The sequence below is a fragment of the Pygocentrus nattereri genome, chromosome 7 (assembly GCF_015220715.1).
Source record: "Pygocentrus nattereri isolate fPygNat1 chromosome 7, fPygNat1.pri, whole genome shotgun sequence".
NCBI classification, from domain to species: Eukaryota; Metazoa; Chordata; class Actinopteri; order Characiformes; family Serrasalmidae; genus Pygocentrus; species Pygocentrus nattereri.
In genome coordinates this window covers 11820262-11841296 of record NC_051217.1, presented here as the reverse complement: position 1 = coordinate 11841296, position 21035 = coordinate 11820262, and the positions used below count along the sequence as shown (strand labels likewise).

Here is a 21035-nt window from a genome sequence, read left to right as displayed (position 1 = left end):
TGTTTCAGTAGATAAAATGCATGAGGAACAAAAAGGTCCTTTTATGTATAAGTAATTGCAAAGAGTTGAACATCCAAGGTCAATAAAGAAGAAGAAAAAAAAGAAGAAAAACACTACACTTTTTAAAAACAAATTTTAAGCTGGTACAAATTACAAAGTACAGTATCATATAACTTGTGGACAACATAACATGTAAAAACGCACTTTTAAGATTCTTTTTAAGAGTTCAGGCTGAGAATTTGATCTGCAAATGTTAGCAGGCCATACTGTTAGAATAAACAGTATTTTTGTCATGTAATCAAGCTGACATTAACATGTTCCCAGCCTGCCTAGTTTCAATTAACTTCATCAACATAGTCCAGCAACTTAGTTCTGCTTAGAAGTATAGCATTGTAGTCTTTCTGCAGACACCCTACACACACATACACACACACAGACACACACACACACACACACACACACACACCCTGCAGTCTCATATATGTCTAATTAATATAATCAAACTATAATCAAAATTTCCTGTAACTCTGTTATAATGGCACTGGCGAGAATGTTGTGGATTGCTGAGGTGCTAGTTAGCAATGATGAGTGAAAGGTGATGGGGGGAGAACCCCCTGCTGTGAAAACAATGCATACCTCACCTTGAGATATTCATGCTGAAACAAAAAAGATAGCACAACTGCAGATGTCTTGATATCAAAACATTGTGTACAACTGCTACAGAAAATATTTATCATTTAAGCACTATAAAACCACTTAAATTACATAAAAAAATACTTGCTTGCACACCTCTGAAGGCATAAATCCAGTTAGTCTTTTTTTCAAATTATACACATTTCCAGCATACAAATATATTCCATCCATGTTATTAAAAACAAAAATACATCCAAAATTCCAATGTATTTCTACTCTGAAATTTGAAGATTCATCATTATGTAGTGACTGTGGATATAGTGAAATACATTTTCTCATTATGTTGAACAGGATTTCTGCCCATGTTAATGCTTGTCCGACTTCACGATTGCTAAGAAAAGACATGTTATAGGGTGGAGCATGGATTTCAATTAATGTTAACATATTTTCAATATGTAAGTTCCACAACCTTCTCGGTTCAGTGTAATTTCAGATGAGTCAACAGTTCTGTATTCCCCGGTATCTGCATGTTGAAAACTCAGGCAGATCTACAGGACTCCCTGCATGGCTCTGGTTCGGCTCACATGAAGATTCGGATCCCTAAAGTGGCTGAGGTTCTGCTAATGTGAGCACAATGCAGCATCACTCCTCACCCTATTAATCAGCCAGTGGTGTGAGCAGTACAAACAAGTATGGCATGGTAACAAGACCTCTCCCACTGCACCACCTCATTAACAATAAAGGTTTTTCAGACATGTGACCCCAATACTGCAATGCCCACTGTGGCTCTCAACAAACTGACCCACTGTTGATCGATCTCGCTCCCCTCCTCTCCTTCCTCAGGCTCTCCAAGCTTGCGACAGATGGAGTGGGCCTATTATTCTAGCCTTGCAGCCTGTGCTGCCTGACCAGACTGTTGTCTCTACTGGCGGTAATGAAAACAGATGACAGCATGGTGGAAGAATGAGGCAGAGGGACTGAAAGACCCCTCACGACATACACAGGACACTATTATCTAACAATAATCAGAACATATCAAATCAGGATGTATAGAAGAGCAGTTATTACATGCCAAATATCTGAAGTGCCCTCTGCAGGGACTGTGAGTAAAACTGCACTTCAGGGGCAGCTGTAATAGCCCATGATGTATAGTGCAGTCAAACTACTTCAACAGTCTGCACAACAGCGGCGTCACAGCACTGATTTTAGGCTTGACTCAGAGACCTCTGCGGAATTCCACTACACATCATCTCAAATCCCCACACAGACGGGCGCGGATATTTATAAGATGCACACATGTCCTGTCTGTGTTCACTAGTGCAAATCTGTTTGTCTAAGCTGACCTTACTGAAGGCGTCCATGTCCCTCAGTATGTTCAATCAAACAGCACAAATGCCTGTATGCATTTGCCTGGTTGATTCTGCAAATGAGGAAAAATTAGTAAACCATTTGTACTTTAACACAGAAATAAGACAAATATTATTAATTATATTATTAAATAATAAGGCTGGCAATAAAAAAAAATTACACTTCACTTGCTAATGCTCATGTCTGCTGTACAATCTCATCTTTTATAACTTAGTAAGCACATTGCACGTGTAGTTTTGTGAGTGCTCGTGTGAGAATGTGCACTTTTTTTTGTTGAGAATTTGTTTTTTCAGCTTATGACTATGTAGGAAAACCTGAGAAAAACAGAGGTATACAAATCATTAAAATGCTCCTGACCAGGAACAGAGTATGGGCTTTGGTCACCAGCATCTTTGGATACTCCATGAACTCAAAGAATTACACTAAATAAATACATACAGAGTAAAATGTAGTTCACTTCTGTGTTCATCAGCAATGCAAATTTTCACTTTTTTGTTTTGAGAATACACAAAAAGCAGCCTTAATGATTAATGTGCAATTTTCTATTGTGTTACAAAGTATAACCATTTATGATTTTATGTAAGGTTATATGTACGAAAAGATGAACTGAATCAATGTTTTTTCTCTTTTTCCTTTAAGCCAAAATAAGTTATAATCCAGAAACATGCCAAAAAATGGTAAAACATCCCATTCCCATCCTAACTAAATTAATGATAATATAAAACCTGAGTGGCCTGAGAATACATTTTTATTTCACTCATTTGAACATATTCCTTGACTATTTGTTTATCTAATACACGTTTCTAAAATTCTTATGACATATATACAACATACACAACATTATTAGGACAGCTCCAAAGTTGAGTCCTAGTAATCCTGTAATCCAAATAACAAATTTAAACTCATCAGCCCATTAACCCTTTTTTGTTCTAGTGAAAAATGTATTTTTCTTAGTCATTCAAGACTTTGTGACAACTACACAAAGTTTCAGCCTCATAGAATAGCCTGCATGGCTCTGGTTGGGATCATACAAAGATTCAGACCCCTAGCGTAGCTGAGGTTTTGTTAATGTGAGCAGCACAACTGAGTATGGGATGGTAATATTACATGAGATCCTTCTAGACCCATAGCGCTGGGTTGTCTTCTCACAGTTGAAAGACGGACAGAAATACCTGTTAATTTTTTCAGGTCTGAAGCAAGAGCGGGGCTTGGTTTTCTCTCTCTCAAAGATGAACGCTCTATTTTATCTGATAATGACACTTTTGGTGGTCCACCAGGTATTGTCGGATTATTAGGAGCCCTATTTTCTTTAACCTTTAATCATTTTTTTCACTTATTCTCCTTTGATCTGACATTCAGTCTCCTCAGAAATATTCCCTGAATATTTTGGTTTTGACTGGAAATTACTACTAACATACTAACATCACCAAAATGGTGACAATGATGATATATAATATATATGAGACATAAGTATGACCCCCATGTCCTGACATACAAAAACAAACAATGCTTGTGTGTGTGTGTGTGTGTGTGTGTGTGTGTGTGTGTGTGTGTGTGTGTGTGTGTGTCTGCGTATGTGTCCTCTGGCTGTGCTGCGTTGAAACACCTGGGTCTGTGTTTCTCTTTTGTGGCAGTGTGCTGGAGTGGAATAAAAGCAGCAGCATCTGCTCCCTCACACCATCACAGCTTTAATCACACAGCTGGCGCAACACACACTCTCACTGAGCACATCTCCAGCACACAACACACACACAGCAAACCGATCACCTCCACAGGAGCCGCAAGACATGTAGACTGCCTTAATGCTCCTTAGCACTCTTCCCTACTACTGTTTCCCTCTCTCCCTTTCTGTCTCCTTCTGTATCCGTCTATGTCTGTCTTTGTCCCTTATATATCTCTTTGGTGTGAAAACATGCCACAAAAGTGATATGACTGATGAAGTAGAGCATGAGTTCATGGGCTTGGCCTCTAAATCTCTCTTGTATGTGTAAAAAGTGATGGTGATCCCAGGAGAAGAGCTGTGCGTGTGTGTGCGCGTGTGTGTGCGCATGTGTGTGTGTCTGTCTGGAGCAGGGTAATCCCCTCAGGAGCTGCAGTCTCTGGAGCGTCCCAGTCAGGCATGCCTGCCCCACCATTCTCACTATAGGTGTCTCCACAGCTGAGCCACAGGCTCTTTCAGCTACGATATTACACTACAACACAACACACACTTCTCCTGAGCACACACACTTGAGATCAAACATTTGGAATCATTTGGGACGTTTAAAGCTTCAAATAAATTTTTTCAAATAAATAAAACCAGTTTTTTTACACATGTACACAGAGACCACCCTTCATTTAATTTTCATTTACAACCCCAATTCCAATTCCAAACAGAATATGATGATTTGCAAACCCTTTTCAACCTATATTCAATTGAATACACTACTGAATACACTACAAAGACAAGATATTTAATGTTCAAATGGATAAACTATTGTTTTTGCAAATATTCATTCATTTTGAATTTGATGCCTGCAACATGTTCCAAAGAAGTCGGGACAGGGGCATGTTTACCACTGTGTTACATCACCTTTCCTTTTAACAACACTCAATAAGCGTTTGGGAACTGAGAACACTAATTGCTGAAGCTTTGTAGGTGGAATTCTTTCCCATTCTTGATGATGTACAACTTCAGTTGCTCAACAGTCCGGGGTCTCCATTGTCGTATTTTGTGCTTCATAATGTGCCACACATAGTACCTGCACTCTTTTACTATGAAGCCACGCTGTTGTAACACGTGCAGAATTTGGCTTGGCATTGTCTTGCTGAAATAAGCAAGGATGTCCCTGAAAAAGAAGTTGCTTGGATGGATATTATCTCTATCTATTTTAGTATTTTGTTGAACTCCTTTGACTTTATGCATGCTTTTGTATGCAAGCTGATTATCTTATCTTATCAGACTATCTAATCTCCTCAGAAAAATTTCATGAAAATAATTAAGTTGCTGTTTTGACTGGAAAATATATAAATGAAGTATTGTCATACACTCTTAAAAAGGGTAGCTAAAATGTTATTTAAAGCAATGCATAGAATGTCCAAGCCAAGAACCGCTGCAGAACCTTTATTATTAAAAGTGTTTGGAAGCTGTAATAGGAATTAAGAAATTTTAGACATGTCTAGAATGACGAACAGAGCTATAGATGGTTCTAAAATGGACAAGAAAGCTGTCTTGCATCAATAATGTCAAATTATAATTAAATCTGTTACCTGAACACCTTGTACACTGTCAGAAAAAAGGTACTATGCAGGTACATTTTTCATTTCTCAAGGTACAAATAAGGTAAATGTACACTCAAATGTACAGCAATGGTCCATCTTGTTACCTTAAATAAGATTTTCTCAGCAAAAAGGTACATACGTGTATCATTTAATAACATCAAGGCAGTGTGTGTGGTCTCAATACAAGTTAAAAATATAGTTTCATGGTAATATGGTACAATAATGCTCCCTAACTAGAGGTTTTGAAGATGTACCATTGAGATTACCACCCCCGTGACAAGAAGGGTCCCAAAAATTCTTGTAGACAGATAATCAAAGCATAAAGTTTACTAAAAATATTTAAGAAAATGTTTGTTGTCTTGTTTATAATATTGAAATCATTTAAATCCTTATTTAGTCATTAGTATATATAAAATGATACCTATTATTGTGACAAGTGAACAGTAGGTTAACCCCATGCATAAGTAATAAGACAGGGACTGAGGCTACTACTTGTATACATCACAGCAACACAGTGCAAATGATGCTCAAGATGTACTTTCCTTCCATTGTTGCATCAATACATGACTGATTGATTACAGCGAAAGAGGCAGAGCTGGGTTAGCGAGTAAGATCAATTTGAGCAAAAAATAGATATAACGTGCAGTAAATTAGAGACGCCATTGCTGAGCGAGACCAGAGCAGCAAACTACAGTATATAATAGGTACAGAGCAGGGGGCAAGTGCATGTGTGTCACTTATCGCATAAACAGATTGTGTTGTGCCATTTGAGCCCCCTGACTGGGTTTTCAGTAGCGGTCCTGGAGGAGATAAATCCAATCTTCTTTTGCGCTCTGATTTATTCCTCTGTTCCTCCGAATCCCGCTTTATACAAGACACGGTATGCCAACTGAGACTATCAGCATAGCGACAGAAGCACAAAACAGGCCAGGCTCAGAGAAAACAGGCCCTCGCAGCACATACTCAGTAAGACACTCAGGAACACACACAAAGATGGCCAAAAATGAAAAATGGACTTCTATGAGTGTATTCTGAGATTCTATGTGCCAGTGATAACTTTATTTTACACTGCCGAAAATAATGATTTGAATTTACATGATTCAATGTGTCAGTTGCACATGAATAAAATCTGTTACTTAGAGATGCACAATCAGAGTCGTCCAGAAACCAATAAGAAACCATTCAGATTTATGTATGTTGTCACTGTCCAAAAACCTTGCATCTTATATCCATCTCTATTGATCTATTCATCATGAAACATTCTCACAGGAGAATATATATGTGTGTGTGTGTGTGTGTGTGTGTGTGTGTGTGTGTGTATATATATATATATATATATATATATATATATATATTCCCACATATAAGGTTTGTGTGGTTGTATGCATTAAAAACTGTCATAATAATTATTTATATGACAACTTCTCAACCCCTCTTTATTCCTTAGAATTAAGGAATATTTCAGGCAGATTTCTGTTACTGCGCTTTTATGATTGATACATGTATATAATCTCTGCTCTGATTGGGTTCCCCTAATGTGCTCCATTCTAAAAAGCAGTGTGGGCTGAAACACTCAATTCAAAAATGGCCTGCATTTGCAGCTTAGTTAGAATATATGGACTGCATGACCTGGAGAGAAAACTGTGCAATATGAAACTTTAACACTAATGACATACTACATCAAAACATTTAGTTTTTGCAGATATGGGCCTTTTAAAGGTGAAACAAGAATTTGTTCTGATAGCAAAGATATATTGTGAGCCAGGTGAGTGCACTTGTGCTATATTTGAATGCTGCTGCTACACCTATACCAAAATGTATGTATGCAAAATGTATTGTGCTGAACAGCCAGTTGTCTCTTACTTTCAGTTTAGTGCTTTACTTGATTCACGCTATTTCATTTTCATTTTTCACCTGTTAAACTATAAATAATGTTATTTATATTGTGACTGGAAAAGTGTGTTTACACATAATGTGAGCTTTGGGTACAAATAAACAGCTAATACAAATTTGCCAAAGTATCCATCAATATGGCTGTAAACAGCACAGCATATTGTTTTCTTGTGCAAGTGACACATTTGAATAACCGGCAGTATTTTTCAGTGTTCTTTATTTGTTCTTTATATAGACAATATACACCCCAGCAACATCATTTCATGACGTAAATGTGCCTGCTTTAGCCAAATAGCTCATTCTCATCTGCTGTCTCTGAGTATGTTGATGTAAAAAAATAACTATATCTGTGCATCAGCTATGATGATAATGATGAAGTTTAAATTCCTGATGTTTTCTAGAGTCAAAAGTGTATGAGTTCGTAGATTCGAAGGATTTCTGCACTTGAAAAATTTTGAAAATAAATGTTCCAGGCATTTTATGCTCACCCGTACACAGCACTGCTCGGCCTCTTGGTTCCCCCCATCTTTGAGCGGCTCGATTTCAGCTCCCCGGTCATGCTCATATCTGCAGGAGAACAACAAAGAGGCAGTCAGGTAGGCCCAAAAGCCCCAGCTTTGGGGTCACCTCTGTACTCTCCACAGGCTCAGAGAGGCTGACGCACAGAGAGGATTCTTCAGAAGTCAGGCCAAAACTATGGCCTACAGCAGGCAGGCAGCCGGCAGGTAGTTTTAAACACTGTAGAGGTGGCTCACTCACCCGCATTTCCTCTCTCTCTAACACAGCAAAACAAGGCCTCCCTGCAGAGCGTGCCCACCACACAGCCAGCTTGTCAAAATTCATCGAAGGAAACATGAAACAAGAGACATCTAATTTCAGGGCTGTGTTCCATGACACTGGGAGATTGATTCTTCTAGGCTACATTATACAGAATTACTGAGAGCCTGGTTAGCATGGCATGCCATCAGCACTGCAATCTCCACGCGCTGGCAGAAAGGGCCACACTGTGTGCTCTCAAAACAGCACCACTGTGCGCACACACACACACACACACACACACACACACACACACACACACACACACACACATACACACACACACACACACACTTACACTAATACACAGATGGGGAAAGAGGAGCACAGCATGACATGGACGCCTGCCGCCATTTTGTGCAACTGAGTGTGAAACAGACTATTAATTTTGGTTCCTCTGAAAATTAGTCATTTAGTGGAATGGTGTTAGTAGGCCTAAGTAATTGATTGGTTCACTTTAGGTATCTTTATTTGGATTTGCTTTTATTTGACAAATAAAAACCTACTATACAAATCTACTACAGAGTTCATAAAAGAGAAAAAAAGCTCTACAGTTGGGTCTATCATCATCAGTGCCCTTTGTCCAAAGGCTCTATGCCAGGCACTCCACTGGGCTGGTGGAGTTGGTACAGAGGGGGCAGAGTGGAACCTGCTGGCACTGAAAGCCCTGCTCAAACCTGCCCCCTGACCCAATCCTGCACTCAGACAATCAAGTGCTCTGGCGGAAAATTACCTTCCATCTGCCAGAAGGACATGAACTGCTTCTTTAAGAGTTCATTTCACATGACCATAAAACTCACTTTTTGCAATGAAAGAATTTGGTATAGTACATTAAAATAACTAACATATTAATCAAAATGTAACATTCACTTCTCAATGCAAACAGTGCACACATGAAAATTAAACTGCAAAAAAGCAGGTTTTTTTATTGTTTTTGTGATGTCACAAAATGTATTTACATATATCCACTTATTCAACCAACAGCAGAATGAATTAAGAATTAATGACTTAGGACTGTCATACCATGAAAAATCACATTAAAACATAACATACAAAAAAAGAAAATCCTCATGTAAAATCATCAAGTACTGACTAACGTAGCACATCCAGCATCTATCACCATAGCAACTGTATGTAAAATGTAATTACTAAGTGTATTTGGTTAAGTGGAAATGTAACTGTAATGTTACCAGGCAATTCTGTTACACACATTAAAACCTAAACAAAAACTAAAACTATAAATGTTCAATCCTTAAACTACTAAAGCACTAGTGTAGACAAGACCACAATGATCTAAGTGAAAACGTCCTATTGCAGTCCAGCCACAGACACATGCAGTGTTTAGGAAAAAACAACCTGGCCTAGACTATGCAAAGTTCCTCAGTCTCCCACTAGCACATCAAAGCCAGAGATGAAAACACTAGAGAAAAGCAACTTTTAAAGAGAATAGACCTGAAGACCTCAGCTTCACAGCACATATAAAGCAAGTAAACAATCTGCTGCTTGGGAAAACAGCGTTGGTCAGATGAGGACATGTACTCTTCCATCTCTCTTGAGGCTCAGTTATGTTTCAGCCACTTTAAGGGCAGCTGCACTCCACAAATTCTCTCTCTCTCTCTCTCTCTCTCTCTCTCGCTCTCCCTCTCTCACGTTATTGGCAAACAACCTAGAAGACAATGGTAGCTGACACCACTTGACCACCACACAGGCCCAGCAGCAGAACTTAACCATGAGTTGGACATCCAAAAATCTCTGTGAGGCAGGCTGAGCACAATGAAACTGAGTGAAAATTAAACTTCACTTAAACTTATCTGGACACAAATATTGTTTCGGTGCTAAAATAACAGCATATAAGAGAATAATACTATTGTTTATTTACAGAACAACAGGCGCAAACAATGAGCTATGCTGCTAACAAATAAGCTGGAATTGCCAAAAGGTATTCTGAAAGCTAGTTAGTTAAAGATGTTTGGCACAAGTCTGGCACAGCTAGTAAACTATCATGTGGATATTTTGTGATAATATGGATCCGTGACCAGTTCAAGTTGAAAGTTTCCAGCCCAGTGTTCTATACTGAAAGAGACACAAAGAAAGTGTAAAATATTTTTGTTATAATGTTCTAGACATATATCAAATGATTTCAAATAAAACAATAAACATTTTACACACTTAGCTTTTATTGAGACTTGTACTGAGACTTCAGTTTTTCCCCATATGTTTAGTAGGGCATGCTGATTGGTTGGCAGTGCAATGGTCCACTAAAATGTTCCCTGGACACAGGGCCTGCCATCATATCATTACAGTGCTGAGTATGAAAGCCTCAGAGGGACTCATGCGCTGTACACTTGGCCTTTAGGTCAAGCACAGCCCAACAAACACACAGATTTGCTACTAGGCAAGGACGGGTGATTTTTTATCATTTCTGATCTTTATTCCTATACAGAGAGCAACTCCTAAACTTTAAAGTTTCTTTTTTTCTCCCCGTCCTCAACCCCCCAACCTACCAAGCACAGATCCAAACATGTGAACTCAAAGCCTCAGGGGGTCTTTCAGCTTTTCACCTTTGAAAATCTCTGAAAAGTACAAAAAAATAAAAAATTCACACTCAATCAAACTGGCCAAAGCCGTGTTCTGACTCATATTCATTCACTTCCAAATCTACTTTTCTCCTGCCGGTTAAAAGGAGGAGCAGAGGCAGCAGCACGTCGCCCATATTAAAGCCCTGCAGGTCAGCGCCACTAACAAAGGCACTGAGCGGCTGAATGGGGTCAAGGCACGGGGACTGTGTAGAGCTAGCAGTGCTAATCCACAGCATGATAAAGCCATTACACTGCAAAAGGCTTCAGGACCCCTGGAATCACGCAAAAACAGTGTGCACCGCCTCAAGCAAGCAATTTGCTCATGTTTAGTGAACACAATGCAACACAATGCAATTAGCTTTCCTGCTGTGATCTCCATGAAAATACGGCACACCAGAGTGCCTTTGAGCTAGAGTATGATGGAAATAAACAGCCAAAAAGCTTTTAATATACACTAGAGGATAGAATTACGGGGGATAAATTAATATACTTTCCATTTTCTGAGGGGTGAGGGGTGGAGGGAATCATGCTTTTTTCCCTTGTCTCTTTCAAAGGCTTAATTACATTAGTGTCATTATTTTCAGTGTTTTCTGCTAGCAGCCTCTCTTGAAATTTTCTTGTAATAGCTCTGACAGCAATAGTAAACATTTTGAAAAGCCTGAATGTGCTGAGAAACCAGGAAAGGGTGACAGTTATGACTAAATACACAGAGCATTTGGCATCAGTAAAAAGGAGCATTATGAAGTGGACAGCTGTGAAGATGAAAACGAATTTATTCCATCAATTAAACAACCAGGGATTTAAGCATCCCAGTTACAGAGCCAGGAATAGTTCATACATTGTGTGCTGTCTGGCCCAGGAATACAGAGCAGGCTATAAAATATTCCTGTTTTGATTCAAAAGCAATACATCAGCAGGCCAAACACTAGGCCAAGGTTTACAAGATTTACATAAGGTTTTCCTCAGCGCATGATTTGCTGACTCCTAAGACCATGAAAAATTGAATGTTGAATTTTTTTGCTTTTCTTTTTTCTTTTTCTTTTCATCAGCAAGCGACTGCACACAGGAACTGGGCCATACAGTCTAAAACAGTGTAGTCTGAGCTGGATTAGTTATTTAATACACTACACATTTTGTTAACCCTTATTTAAATCCCAACATAATTCTAAAACACTTTTATGAATTCCTGACATTTTTCAGAGTTAGAAGCTCATTAAATGCAATTTAAATAAAACATATTCTAAAGCAAGAGAAAAGTGACAGTTAAGTTCATTTTAAAGGTGTGATCCCCTCTTAAATATGAAAGTGAAACCAAACAAACAGAAATGAACACAAAAGGTGAAAAGGGCACTAAAATTGCAAAAGGTACTGAATGCAAAATATTTAAAATACACACAAAAAAATTTGAATTCCTATGAATAAAGAACAGGGACATGAAACAAACTGAATTCAACAACTAAAGTTCTTCACCTTCATTTCCTAGTGGTGAAAATGACACACACAAAAGAAAATCACAATGTCATACCAATATAGCAACAGGCTTCACACATAGTTTAAGAACTCTTTCCAGATATAATTTCACTAAGCCTATGTGTTGCTTTGAACTGAACTGAAGAATGAAGTAAGATATTAAGTAGCAGATAAGAGACAAAGATCATTTAAACAAAGAAATACAACTACACACCTGCTGAATTACACCCAGTGTGCCTCCCTGCTGAAAAGGTAGCACAGACCAGCATGTATTCCACACTGGTGCTGGTTAAACTGGTTACCAAGCATGGTCATGCTGATTGACCAGCATATCAGCATCCAAAACACAACATGTGGTGCTTTTTTCAAGCAAGGTCATTTGGTCAGTGTAACTGGGACTGAGACTAACTATAAAGTGTCAATCAAAGAGATATCAGGCTAGCTCACCAGTTCAGATTACTCATACATGCTATTATATGTCTCGATGAATTCATGCATATTGATATCAAATACTGAAATAACAAACAAAATCATTTAGACTGATGAGATTTATGTTCACCTACTGTTATTTCATTTGCATGAAGTTGACTATGTGTTCAGTAAGTAGTAAAACTATAAAATAAGTGTGAAAACACATCACTAAACCAAGATTTTAAAATAATTAACATCTTCAACTGTATTATCACTGCCATCTAGCTCAGACTCCTCTGTCTTCATTATTGATAAACAGAATACTTTTGAACACTGTAATGCTAGCTAGCTAAGTCTCCTCATAAAAAAGGATTTATAAATGTTTTTGTTGCAGATTGAAAACTCTAATATCTTAAATTTTAAAAAACTACATAGCGAATGATCTAAAATGGAATTTGTGAAAAAAGATCATTGTAGTTATCAGATTTTCTGTTGGAAAACAAGACTGATACAGTGAAGTGCAGAGCAGCCAGTGCCCTGTGGAGTCTAGTTATAAGTTATGGAGTTCTATAGTTATAATGAAAACTGTCTGAAGTAGTGTTTGGCATTTCATGCTAATATTCTAAGTAAAATAAGTTTACACACCCTCTACATGAAACAAATTGAAATATGCCTCTTTTATACAAGCTTTACTATTTGGACTTTACTGAACATGCTACATAATGTTAAGATATTTTGATCTTACAAATCAAAATCATAAAAATGTAAATGTATATTGAAAAAAGAAAATATACATATGTATTTATGTTAGGCCCCGCAACAATTTGAAAAGAACAAGGTTTAAGTGTATCATTACTGTCCAAAGAAAAGCAAATATCTATAAAATAGCAAACTCACAGGAGACGGCAAAACATTGTTTTTCTACTTTTAATGTTCAAGCTGTTAGAGAGCATTTCTATTGATTAATTTGTCATAAAAATTCACACAATGTAAAGATTGATGATCTTCTCAAATTATGTAAAAAAGAAAAAAAAATATATAGCCTTTTTTTGACAGTGACGATAAGTGTATTCTTCACTCCTGTTGGAAAAGTGTCTCATATGACTCTTCATGAATCTGCTTAAGGCAATGATGAATAAAGTGTAAACTGCATCAGAGCAAAAGGGACTGATTTCTAAAACAATACAAAAGATTGACAACTTTTTTTAGTCTGTGTTATTTCATGGTTTTAATGTCTTCATTGTTACTCTCAAATGAAAGAAATAGTGAAAAAGAGCGTATGTGTGCGGTTGCACAGCAGCTAACACCACTGTCCTACTTACAACTGGGGTTTGAATCCCAGCCTGGGCAAGCACATACAGATATGTGAACTCCAATCATAATGACTTGGACTCCAGTTAGTCTCAAATTTGATGACTTGCACTCAACTTGGCAAAATCAAAAAAGACTCGACTTGACTTTTGATTTGAACACTAATGACCCAAAGTAGAAGACAGGATGAAACCCCTGATACAGGCATGTCAGAACTGCATCAGATGTAAATTTCATATATAGCAAAGTTGACAGTTGTCTTCTGTTTAGCTTATTTTACGTCAGAAGACAAAGGAAGTGTTAGAAGTTCAACCCCATAAGCTTGTAACAAACAAAGCATAAATCGCATCAACAAGCCCTCACTCAGCACTTAAACTTACCATTTTCCTCATGGTAGTTATACAAAAGAAATAGATCACTCTCTGTTTCAGTGATTTTAATGGCTTTTTCCAGTTTCTTTTTTTCAATTTTCAATCCCACCTTAAACAGTGCAGCAGTTACATTCTGATGCCTTTTGATGACAGCATTTAATATGCTACAGAATATATACTGACTAATTTGCACTCCAAGTAGAGAACTCTGAACCTCTACTGCATTAAATTGTAAGTCACTCTGGAGAATCTGCCACATAAGTGTCCAAACTTTTGTCTGATATTAAGCTGGTCCCTACAAGAAAATGTGTTATTATGTTTTTGTCAATTAAAAAATATCCCACAAAGATAGGAAACCAGCCTGTGTGTGTGTGTGTGTGTGTGTCTACATATGAGCGAATAGTGTATGAAGTAAAGAGGGCAGCTTTCACACCTGAGGCCAAAGAACATTTCATATTTCATTGCACTTCAGAGAGGTCAGCACAGACAGCACTATGCCAAGAGCCACTTACTCAGCTCATTTTTGGCACTGGACATGCACCCATGCCTTTGGCCTTCATTATGCTAACAAACCTTATAATTAAAGCAAGCAACCTCCACTTTCACACACTGCAGCTTTCACTCTCCTGTCCTTGTTATTTCGGAACTGTCTCTGAGACATGACTGGCCACTGATGCTGACAAACTCAGTCCAAACACTTCCACTGCATTAGCTCTACTAACTTCAGTTCAGTATTATACTAGTCATCACATCAGGCAACAACAAGCAACATAACAGAGCCTTCATTAGCCAGGCATCACAGCTACATAGCTAAGATCAGGCCTATGTGTACCTAGCAGATGAGAAGCTTTACAGACATAAAAACATGTACATCATCTCCTGTGTAACTAATTCCTCCAGTCATTTTTTGTATTCAGCATATTTTAAAAAATAATTCTGAATCATACTAAAATAATCAAACCAAATTCTGGTAAAAATTTGATATTTCATGATGCATTGAATTGTCTCCTAAGTATTCAGAACTATACTGAATCATTCTGAAGTTAGAGATCTACACACCTACCTGGAGGTTAATGGCACATAACAAATATGAATAGGACATTGGTCATCAACAACAGTGGAATCCACCCGAGGTCGCATAAATGTGGAAGTAATAATTCAGCGATTATAACCTAAAACGCTGCCAGGCAAAGCTCTGTTTATACCCATGTCTGCAATGACATCTCAATGTCAGATTTTGATTCTACACTTAAGAAACCTCGGATATATTGCAAAACGGCACATTTTCAATAATCCAGGGTTACCTTGGATTAAATATCTGCTGATGCAACCTTTCCTGGCATATATATCCAGGCAGTAAAAGTAACAGATAGAATTAAAAGGTATGCAATTTCCATGCTGAGTTGTGTTGGGCACTGTGAAGTAACTTCTGTGCTTCAGAAGTTAATGAGCAGTTAAGTTCAGCTTTCCCCAGGAAAAGATTAATTGTGTAGATTCTGCCTAGCTTAAAAGTGTGTGTGTGGTTTGTCAGCACACTTGGCACACTTGGCAACATGCTTGGCATCTTACAGCTATTTTATTTTATTTCACTAGCAGCAAAAGTTGTCACAGTATATTACACTCTAATTTCAACATGGTCTTTTATCTCTGCACTTTTTTATATTATTGGCTTTGAGCCATGTTTTTAATCTAGGGGTGTAACAAAACAAGGTATTTTCAGGTTTCACATGATTTTTGATTCTGAGGTCAAAAACCAAAATGATTTTTGATAACAAAATAACCCTAAACTCTAATACAGTCAGGGCCTGCCGGCAGGCCCAAAGTTTTATTATACACTTCTATAACCTGGGAATAGCTCAACCAGTTTGCATTGAAGTCCCTGTAGTTACTGAATAACAAACCTTAGTATGTCATAAACCTGGGATTTTAAGGGCCAAAAAATGGTCACCCTTAGATTTTGTAAGCTACCCTCAGATTTTGTAAGTTATTTATAGGTAAGTTATATAAGCCCTCTCCCCATCCTCTTCATTCTGATAGGATGACCCCAGATTATTGATAGAGATCCAATAAGAGAATAGGCCAAGCGATACTGTTTAAGTCAATACAGTTATGAACTTTCCTTTCTTTTTAGTTTCCTAGTATTGTACCAAACTTTTTCCACACTTGCCTAAACCAAAACCCTCTTACTCTTGTGTTTTTATTGTGTATTTCACTTTACATGACCAACATGCCAAACGGTCAGCCTGCTGTTTTGGAGCGGGGTGTATGAGAAGGCAATCTCACAGATGTATGTCTTTCTCTAAAATGCTTGTTTTTTTTTGTTGGCTAACATGGGCAAAAGTTCACTACGGCTGACTAGAATTTAGCTGGGAAAAGAAAACTGTTTCCTGTCTTAATTCTGTACAGAAGCATGTATAATCAGAAGTGTGCATAGCCACTCAGAATGTAAGGGACAAAGTCACAAAAGTTGTGGCCAGCTTTGTGTGCAAAAGATATCAGATGTTTCATCTGTGTGTGGGTGGAGCATCTTAAGCTAAGGCTAGGGGCACTATAGCAACAGCCAAGACTGGCCAAGCTGTTTTGTACCCCCAGTGTGCTTTCATCCACAGTTATGGCAGACAAGCAGTTTGATGATTTTCTCATAGCTGGTTCACACATGTAAACATATTTCTAATATACAATTGCATCTTCATTCCAATAGAGCAAGTGAAACAGCACACTCACCACTAACATGTTTAGTTGTTGTGGCTACTGTAATAAGTGTAGATACTGTGTACAGAGCTTTTCTCTTCTACCCCCACCTTCAGTGTTTTCAGTGCAAGACGATGTGCTTGCAATATACTGGCCAGGGGTTTATCTGCATTTGTGTATTTGTGTTGAGCATTGATATTTCTCCACCAAGCATTGTGGTTACAGTATGGTACTTTACACACAACCTCCAGAGAACCATGCCTACTTTTAAAGCCCTGTGTGATGGGAAATGGACACAAGTACCAAATCAGGGTACGGACAGTTCTGGATTTGGATTAATAAATATATTGTGCCATACTGCGCTGCCTGGCCAAAAAATAAATTACATTTTTGGTGTTAGGGTTGGCAACAGAGTGAGGGTTAAGTTCAGGGTTAGAAAACGTGAATGGAATTAACATATATTTCATTGAATGTAAGGTAGGTTATAAAGGTAGTTCATAAATTCACTATTCACTGTTAAAAAAGACATTTCAAGGAAATATCTCAATGTTAAGTTTACAGTTCTAGCCGTTTTATTTAAATGATGGTTTGAAGGGAGAAAAAAAAATATTTTGATTTTGATTGTTCCTATTCAGTGTTTTACATCAGTACAACCCACTCTGAGAGACAGACTCCCTGCACCACTCATCCGGCTGCAGTGGAAGTGGTAACAGACAGAGCCCATGAATAAATGATCAATGACAGGCATGAATAATGAAACAGATTGGAAAGTAATCAGTTGATGCCAGAGATTGGGCCGGTCACTGAGAGGAATTCCCTGGGGCTTCACATCCGGAGCCTTTTAACAGCAGATGTGACTGAGGGGGTAAGAGCATCTGGAAGATGGTCCCTGATCCAACTCTCTATCTCTCTCTCTATCTCCCTGGTTTACTCTCCTAGTCTTTCTTCTGATCTTGTGTTGAACTGTAAGCAATTGCAAATGCAAACATCTCACTCAAACTATTAGGTATCTCTATCCTCCTCCTTCTTTACTCTACAGACCTTATAGACCACAGTCTCTTTGCTTAATGGTGTAGAGTTTACATAGCCTGAAGGCATGTATGACCAGTTTGTCAGCACACTTGGCCTATTTGGCAAGTCATGTGGCATCTTGCAGCTAATTTAATACATTTCATTTATTTCAGTGACAGGAAACATTGCTACGGTATGTTGCACTATAATTATAACACATTTTGATTTTGCACCTGTTTTCTATAACTTATTTTTATTCTGAACCATGTCCTAAATCAAAAATTGACATCAGATAAATGTGAATGTAAATGTTAAATAAATATGGGCCTGCCTTCCACCCTGCAAAAATGTATCTTGACAAGTTAAAAAAAACAGTTTACAGTTAAAACTTTTGCTGTAAAATCATAGCAAATTAACAGTAATTTTGAAATAACAGCAACAATTGAAAATTACTTTAGTAACAGTAAATAACAGTAAAATAGCAACTGTATACTCTGACTCCATGGTCACCTGGACAGGATTACTGTGATGTAGCTGTATTCTGCTGTACACAGTAGTAAGTGTTAATCAAAATACAGTAACAAACCGTAAAAGTAATGCAAATTTTAATTTTACCTAAGCTATAAACATGTACATTTTTTAAATTTAATGAACAATTAATTCACTGCATTTTGTATTGCATATGTGCAGAATATAAAGCTTACGTGTTTAACATTATTTCATACAGTTCAACATTGCTTATAAGCTCTTACTTCTTGCAACAAACAAAATTACCTGCCATTAGAATAAAATGATTTCACTAAAATGACTTAAAACAAGTAAACAATGTTTAGAATTAAGTGAAATACTCTAATAATATTCTTACAACAATCTCAAAATGAGAAACATTGAATATACTGACTGTTGAGCCTGTGTATCACAATTTAAAACTAGTAACTAATTATTGATTATTAACGTGATTTCCATTCCATGGGATGAATCCAAGGAATTCATCTGATATATTCAGCCAACTGATCTCTGAACTCATCAGATCATATCTTACATGACTGTAATACTTCCATATTACAGAATGCAACAGAGTGAGTGTTCACACTTTTTTGGCAGGAACACGACCCCTTTCTGCAGCAGCTCATGTACACATCATGCACAACAGCCACTACATTTCTCTTCTGCTCTTCTGGGACTGATGCACTCCCAGGCTGAGCAAGAAAAGAAAGTACACAACTTGTCACAATTATTACCGCTTCTGTGAGTTAATCTTCTGAAGGCTGCTGAGTTTGTGTTCATATAGTATGAGACTCCCTATAATATAAGCATCTTAAAATGTAAGAGACTGTAATCAGGTTATTACTTGAACTCCTAATGCTTAGAACTACGTAAGTTATATATTGCTACTTTCGTAAACAAAATATTGTGCATTACGATAAAAACGTCCTTACTTTTTAATATAAGTTAATGAAACAGGAATGTAACAGGTACAATTTATTACAATACAAAACTGAATATGTGTATTGTGGAGAATGAACATTCTTCAATGCCATCTAATGCAACTGCATTGTGAAAACACCTACGTTTGCAAGCAATCAAACAACAACTCACTTCAGCACTCTTCTTGCCTCCGAGCTCTGGTGTATTTAACACTGGGCAAGAAAACTATAATGAGCAATTTTCTTAAATTGAATTTGCTTAAAATATCACAAGAAGAGCAAATTGTGAACTCAATATCATCAATTAAATCAATTCATGCATTGATTGTTTGGTTACCATAAAAAAACATTTTAACTCGGTCCAACTTGGTTGTACTATTTCTTTTGGTCCATATATTATATAATGTTCACACCATATGAAAGGCAGCAAATGTTTTCTAATTATTTTAAAGGAAATTAAAAATGAGATACAGGTTTTTTGAGATACAAAAGCAATATTAGTTTTATAGCAATTACTGAATAATAATCCATTAATAACTGAATAATAAACCTGCCGTTTGTGAGCTTATGTTAGATGGAATGGGCCGGGTTTGATGTTACAATTTTAATCAGCTGCCCCTGAGAACTGTGCACTGTCGGCTCGAGATGCAGAAAGAAAGCAAGTGAGAAGGGTGGACAGGTGAGCTTGAGCCCACCAGCCCTTGCGGAGAAAGAGTCTTTCTGCACTCAGAGACACACTCAGTATTTGACAGTGTCCCTAATTCCCCTTTACTCACTCCGTCTTTCGCTACCTCTGTTTCTCTATGTCAATCTCTTTCACAATTGCTTTCAGATATCAGGGGGATCCTTTGGAGTGACACATGGAAATTAGCTAATATATTTAAAAAACTTACACATATACAAAAATACATGCAATATGCCTGTGGCATCACATCCACACAGAGCCAAAGACAGCAGGCCAAGTTCTCTCCGTTCTTATGACACACTGGAAGCCTCTACTTCGGTATGTCACCTTTAACAGCATGCCCACGTCTTCCCCACTCTCAAAAAGCACTGTCAACGCTCCAGGAAGAAAACAACACACCAAAGAACCATCCTATACATCATGCCGTTACTTCCCATCGCACAGCAAATTGAGAGCAGGAGTGGAGGACACAGCAGAGGAGAAGTGAGCTAGAGAAATAAACGAAAGGAAAGACAGAGAAGACAGATTAAGTGCAGGGGCATACTCACATTGTGGGCTGTGATGTTCACTCTTAAAAAGGGTCATATCAGGGATGGCCAAACAAAGAGGGCTCACTTGCGGCAGCAAGCTGTAGATACAGACGACCACCTGCTTCCTCCCTTCTTTTCCTTCTTATCTCAATCGACTCTCACTCCTACTTCAGCTCATATAGTCGCGACTCTCTTGCTTTCTTTCTCTAGAGCTTCTGCAGCTTCTCTTCTCAGCAGCCTGCTCTGTTACTACTGAATCAATGACAACACTGCCGGAGCTTTGCCGGTGGGTTGTACCAACTCAGTCACTGCAGTGGGTGTAGGGGGTTGGGGAAGGAGGGGGGCGGCGGCTGGAGCGACGGGTTATACCACCTAGTTCTAAAGAAGGGGAGGAGGCTGAGGGGAGTAGGCTGAGGGGTAGGGGGAGGGAAGGAGAAAAATAAAATAAATAAATAGAGAAAAAAGAAAGAAAGAAAGATGGACAAGTGAGAAAACGGGAGAGACACAGAGAGAGAGAGAGAGAGAGAGCGCAGAGAGAGGAAATAAGGGAGAGTAAGTCAGAAAAAAGAAAGGAGTGA

General features: G+C 38.0%; 1 protein-coding gene across 1 annotated transcript in view; it reads right to left on the bottom strand.

The window, feature by feature from the left end:
• The window catches only part of LOC108435460 (heterogeneous nuclear ribonucleoprotein C-like), a 91157-nt gene extending 70433 nt beyond the window's left edge, over positions 1-20724 (bottom strand). Inside the window, exons 1-2 of the mRNA XM_017711359.2 lie at positions 20476-20724; positions 7644-7722 (exon numbers count right to left, since the gene is read on the bottom strand). Coding sequence (XP_017566848.1) covers positions 7644-7722; positions 20476-20512 — 116 coding nt within the window. The 5' untranslated portion in view covers positions 20513-20724. The remainder of the gene's footprint in view (positions 1-7643; positions 7723-20475) is intronic.
• Between the last annotated feature and the right edge of the window lie 311 nt (positions 20725-21035).